General features: G+C 36.7%; 1 protein-coding gene across 1 annotated transcript; it reads left to right on the top strand.

Annotated features, from left to right (window-relative positions):
• Window positions 1-2575: 2575 nt before the first annotated feature.
• Window positions 2576-4743, top strand: LOC112510827 (protein FAR1-RELATED SEQUENCE 5-like). Its single transcript, XM_025116177.1, has 3 exons — window positions 2576-2995; window positions 3088-3561; window positions 4681-4743. The coding sequence occupies exons 1-3, from the start codon at window positions 2576-2578 to the stop codon at window positions 4741-4743; spliced, it is 957 nt and encodes a 318-aa protein (XP_024971945.1).
• The last annotated feature ends 1821 nt before the right edge of the window (window positions 4744-6564 follow it).

Genomic DNA, 6564 nt, shown 5'->3' with positions numbered 1-6564 from the left:
CATATTATTTCTATGATATTCTATCACCATGGTGCATTTTCATCTCACGTATAAAAATCGTTACTACGAGTGGTTAACTAATTATAAAATGCATTTATTTTCATATCTTGTTCACGTAAAGGAAAAAAATCGACAACGCCGCGGAGATTACAATGGTTTATGAAGGCAATCCGAGTTCGAGGTCGGGAAGTCATGAAATCAACCAAACCGAATGTCTTGGTAATAGATTTTTATTTTTTTTAGATTCATATTGATCGAAAGTATGTTCATTACGATGTGTTGTGTTTTTTTATAGTCCATTTCATATTATTTTTATGATATTCTCTCACCATGGTGAAATTTCATCTAACGTATAAAAATCGTTAACTACGAGTGGTCAACTAATTATAAAATGCAAAAAAATAATATGATTTTGGTTAAATAAATATTCATAGGCAAAGGCTTGAAGTTAAAAAGGTGGATGGTAACGCTTATCAACCCATTGGCCACATAATGTTTTGAATATATGAAAACGGTGGTTGTTCCTTTGTTTAGGCTTGCATGCGCATTTGACAATGATATTCTTATGATTGGGTCCCTTTTCTCTAGACGACACACACATAAATACCTTTATATTTGGTACTTGTTCATGTTTATATATATATATATATATATATATGGTCCTTGTTCATATTCACATATATAAGGTTATTGTTCATGTTTGTATATATATACGGTCCTTGTTCATGTTTACCATTCCTTCATTTGGTAATGTCAACATACATGTTTATATACATGGCTCTTGTTCATGTTCATCATTTGTTCCTGTTCATGTTCATAGATACATTGTTCTTGTTCATGTTCATAGATACATTGTTCCTGTTTGTGTTTTTTATTTGTCCGTGTACATGTACATATACCAATGGTTCCTGTTCATGTTCATATATGTACATATACATATGGTTCCTGTTCATGTTTACCATTCGTTCATGGTTTTTTTTTTGAAAATTTTACATCAAATTTTTTTATTTGCGATTTTTTCATGGTGTGTTCCAAATGTTTGCAATTGTTCATATTATTGGGTGGTTAATTGCATCTCTTAATGTGCTCATATACGTCATACATTAACATCATTCCAATTTTTTTCATGACATTAGAGTACGTACATTTTAACATGTTATCCTGCTATTTTACGATAATCATCATCAGCGTCCAATTGTTCACCTATGTGTGTTCATGTGAATATTTCGTTCATTTGTTAGTGTGTGCCCATGTTCATATTTCGTTCATTGAACAAGAGGTGAACACTGTTCATTGATGTTACAAGATATTATTGTATCAACAGGTGTTCCTATTCTTACAATATCATAACATGAACCGGAGTACGCTGTCGAGGAGTGTTCACAAGGAAATCAGTTTTTTATCCCCAAGGTTGATGAGGAGCTTAAACCAAAGATCAACTCACACTTCTTAACTATAAATGACGTGGAAAAGATGTATAGAGCATATGCAGACAATGCTGGTTTTGATGTTCGTCTGCACGCCAAAAAAACAAACAAGAACGGAGACATACAAACAAGATGGTTTGTATGTAATAGGGAGGGAACACCAAACAAAAAGTTTTTTGATTCCATGGATATTCAGTCTGGTGAAAGGAGATACCGTAACACGAACCTTAAACGGTGTGGATGATTAGCATGCATAGCTCGAGCTACAAAGTCGGTGCGATTAGGGCTCACCGTATACAAACGGCATTGAATGGTGGGTTTGAGCACAATCGATGTTCTGAGATCGACTTTAAGAATTTCAAGAGAGATGCAGTTGCGTTTGTTGGGAAAAAGGATGCAAAGATGTTGATCAATAAGCTATCCAATAGGCGAGATATTGTTCCCGGTTACTTTTTCGAGTACAAGTGCAATGATCAGGAGTTGGGTGCCATTTTCTGGGCAGATGAGGTCGCTAGAGTTAACTACAAAGAGTTTGGGGATGTAATTTCGTTCGACGGGACATTTCGCACCAACAAGTAAGATTTTCAAGTTCAATCAGTTTTTTTGATGTATGTTACTCGTTGGTATTCTTTTATAACTTTTATTTTACCTAATAGGCATGCGATGATTTTTGTTTCCTTTTTGGCGGTTGACAATCACAAAGCTTCGGTTGTTGTTGGATCGGCGTTAATAAGTGGTGAGACAATTGAAAACTTTACATGGGTTCTAAGAGCTTTCCTAAAATGCCATGAGAAGCAACCAGTTTTTGTGATTACGGATCAATGTTCGACGATGAAGCAAGCCGTCCCGTTGGTGTTTACGGATGCTAAGCACCGACTATGTATGTGGCACATCATGAAGAAAGTGCCTTCTAAGGTAAGTACACTTTAATAAACAACTCTATTTCATAAGTAAATGTCACTGTTCATATGTTCATATTGTGATTGATACGTCCGCAGGTCAGTGTCGCCCTAAATCAAGATCCTCTGTTCAATGAGGTTATTAACAAGCTCGTGTGAAACATAAATATTGGCCCATCGGAATTCGAGACCAAGTGGCAAGAGATGATCGAGCAATACAATTTAGGTGGTGACCCGTGGTTCACAAAAATGTATGAAATCCACGCGTCATGGATTTCGGCGTATTATAAGGACACACCGATGTCTGGTCTTATGAAAACGACATCAAGATCCGAGAGTTCGAATTCATATATTAACATATACGAATCATACTGGTTTGATTTGGTTCAGTTCCTTAACAATTATGACGTTGCTATAGAAAAACAAAGGTATAAGCAAGCTGTGCATGAAACAATAACGAAGACAACATATCCAAAGTTGTTTACTCCATTGCGCTTAGAAAGTCAAGCCGCAAGGGTATACATTCGAAATGTGTTCTTTGACATCCAAAATGAATTAAAGAAGGCTGTATGGTTTTGTGGTATAGAGACTGTCGAATGTCGGGGTGATCTCAAAACGTTCATTATAAGCCACAATAACAAGAAATTGTTTGTCAACACCACGTATCTGGTACTATATTCCTTACATAGATACTAATGTCTTTTAAATTCTTTGGTTTATATAAGCTGTTGTTTATTCAAAACCTAATGTAACTATTTTAGGTCTCCCGAAACTACCCAACCAACATGGTCGAATACGAGTGCAATCTATTCACGCGTAACGGGTATCTGTGTCGTCATGCATTTAAGGTTCTAATAAACGACGAAGTTGAAAGTATTCCGAACCAATACATTTTACGTCGATGGAAACAAAATTTGGTCCCTGTCCAGATACAATCCGCTAGGGTTCGATATGGTGAGGTGGATGCGGAGAAGGATAAGTCCATAATTGATGTATACTCCAAAGTCGACGACATTATAAGCATCGCCCGGAATGATAAATCGATACCGACTAGATTGGAGCAGAATCTCGACAATTTCATGGTTGATATCGAGAAAGAGGTACCATATGAAGACCCATCCCAACAAAAGTTGAACACGATCAGAGATCACCTTGGTGTTTCCATACCGGATGACGTGGACATTATACCACCATCTGGAATAAGGAACAAGGGTTGTGGTACTGGTAAGAGGTTGGTAAGTGTGTCTGAGAAAATACAGTCTGTAAGCAAGAAAACCCGTCGAAAATGTGTGACATGTGGCCAACGTACCGGACATGACTCACGCAATTGCCCCAAATTAATAGATTAATCAGTTGTCCAAGTACTGGAAATATCATCGTTTCAGTGGTGCTTCGTTGTTTTCAATTTTACATTTCGTCATGCGCCGATTTCGGTTTATGTTATCTTATGATTGACATACATCGTCTAGTTTTCGTTTTATTACAAATTAACAGATGTCTTAGTCACTAGTTGTTATTTCCAAGACTAAGTAATAAAACCATTGTAAGTGCGGTGTTCATAATTACCGACAATATATGATTTGGTAAGTGTTTTCGTGAACAATATTGAACTTCATCCGATCTTGTCATGTTTTTGTATTATTCAGTATGATTCATATGTTGACGTTTCTTGGATTCGGAGGGTCTTGACAATAAAACTGTTGTCTTTTGGTTTTCAAGCTTTTGATTTGTTACAAAAATAAATGCCGAAGTTGATACTGCTTGACAATAACTTGATTGCGGTTGACATTATCTAGGTTGTTATATCAGTCAATGGCATATATATTTTGTATATTATTTGTATGATGTTCGTTCGTATTATTTATGCTAGTATGTGTATTTGAAGTTATGATGTAGTGTTCAAGTAACCATGCCATTTACTGTTGATGGCTAACCATATTTGCCAACATCTTGTTGCTTATTTACTTGGATTAGATCGATCAAGTTATTCCAGATGTCTAGAAAATGTACTAATCTTACGTGAGAATACCATTTACACCGTTTAGACAAAAAAACAGGCTGGTAAATAACAATCAAACAACATAGCAAGAAAAACCATGCCATTAAGATGTGTGTGTGTGTAGTTAGATCAAATGATATGCACCTTTTCGTTGTACACAAGGTAAACAGGTTCCCATTAATGTTCACTAATGTTTATCATTTGTTTTTGTTCATGCCCAACAATCATTCAACTGATAATGTCATAATTTGATATGCCTAATGAATTGTTAAGCATCATTTTAGTTCTTAATGTTTTACACTACATACAGCATAATGAATGTCATACTACAATCTATAATGTGAAACATTGTCAGGCGAGGTGCATTGTCACGATAACGCAGTATAAATTTGTTGATATCAAACCGGTGCAAAATTAAACCTTAAAAAAACATTTGATTAATCAAATACGGAGAATGTATGAACACACATGACGTGCGTTTATGTCTGAAAACATTACGCTACCACAAATATGCAAAAGGTAAGTGGTACGAAAAACCAACTAACATAAATGTGTCAAGACAAAATAAGCAAACATCTATTTCTTCCCTCGACTCATCAGTTGTGCACCATGATTTTTCCTAGCATCGTACGATGTCTCCATCGCAATGAACCTTTCTACATCCGATACGATAGATGTCTTACGGATGTTCTCATCGCTTAGTAGCATCTTCGAACAATATTTGGTCCTGAGATCCTTCAACTGTCTCTTTTGCTTCGTACCCTCTTTATACAACCCACATTCCCATTTCATTGCGTCTCCTCCCAAGAATGTATTAACATAACACCAGCGTCTACGATATTCTCTCGGAATTGCCATCGTGTCTTGATATGGTCCTGATCCATTTCAGCGTACACTTTCCATGCCCCGTGCCCCTCTTTTAGTAGGTGCATTATCATCATATCTTGCTGCATACATGATAAAGAATGACAAAGATAAATATATGTCCATATTGATCATAACAAAAACAAAATTTTAAGTTGCTTTACCAAGCCTACAGTGCTCGAGCCATATATATCATCCACTTTTCCATCCTGATTCTGGCTGTGTAATATGGCTATTGATGGGCGCTTCAGATCGAATACTAGAACGTAATAGAACGACAGTTCTACAACCGGGAAGAAGACCTACAATTAGGGATGGCAAAAAAACCCGAAACCGACGATGAAAACCGAAAACCGAACAATTCGGGTCGGGTTCGGGGACCTCTTAACGGGTACGGGGCGGGGATCGGGGAGAGTTTCGGGGATTATATCGGGGATGGGGATGGGGACGGGGACGGTACTCACCGACCCGGACCGGCCCGATAGTATATATAATATATTTAAATTTTATAAATTACACTTTAAATAAATGGTAGCCCAACTTATCAAATATCAATCGTAGCCCAATTACTATACTAAGCCCAACTTATCTAATTCACTTATCAATTCAATCGTAGCCCATCCTTCCACCACGTCGCCTCCTCCATTCACAGATTCACATTCACTTCGTCTCGGCGTCTCCTCCGTTCTTGCTTGCTTGAAATCGATCGAAGTCACTCCCTTCCGAGATGACTGTCGCCGGCCGCCGCTCCCACTCGCAGGCGACCTAACTTGACCTAACTCCCCGCCGGCGCTGTGCCGCTCTCTCCCAGTCTCTGCCTTGACCTAACTCCCCGCCGGCGCTGTGCTGCTGTCTCTCGCTCTCGGCTCTCTCCTGCTGCAATTGAAGGTATTTCCATTCTTTGATTTCTTTCCATTATTCCATTCTTCAATCTTCATAGTATAAATTTACATTTTACATTTATATACTTCAGATTATAAATATTGTAGATACTGTAGATACTTCATAATCTTAGATACTTCATTTACCTGGTATTATTTAATTTGTTTGTAGATACTGTAGATACTGTAGATACTTCATACTTCATACTTCATAATCTATTTTACATTTACTGTAGATACTTCATAATCTATTTTACATTTACCTGGTATCATTTTACATTTACTGTAGATACTGTAGATACTTCATACTTCATAATCTATTTTATATTTATCTGGTATCATTTTACATTTATCGTAGATACTGTAGATACTTCATACTTNGATACTTCATACTTCATAATCTATTTTATATTTATCTGGTATCATTTTACATTTATCGTAGATACTGTAGATACTTCATACTTCATAATCTATTTGTTGATCAATGGTAACTT

Source organism: Cynara cardunculus, assembly GCF_001531365.2.
Source record: "Cynara cardunculus var. scolymus isolate 2C chromosome LG 4, CcrdV1, whole genome shotgun sequence".
NCBI lineage: Eukaryota > Viridiplantae > Streptophyta > Magnoliopsida > Asterales > Asteraceae > Cynara > Cynara cardunculus.
This window is presented reverse-complemented; position numbering and strand designations above follow the sequence as displayed.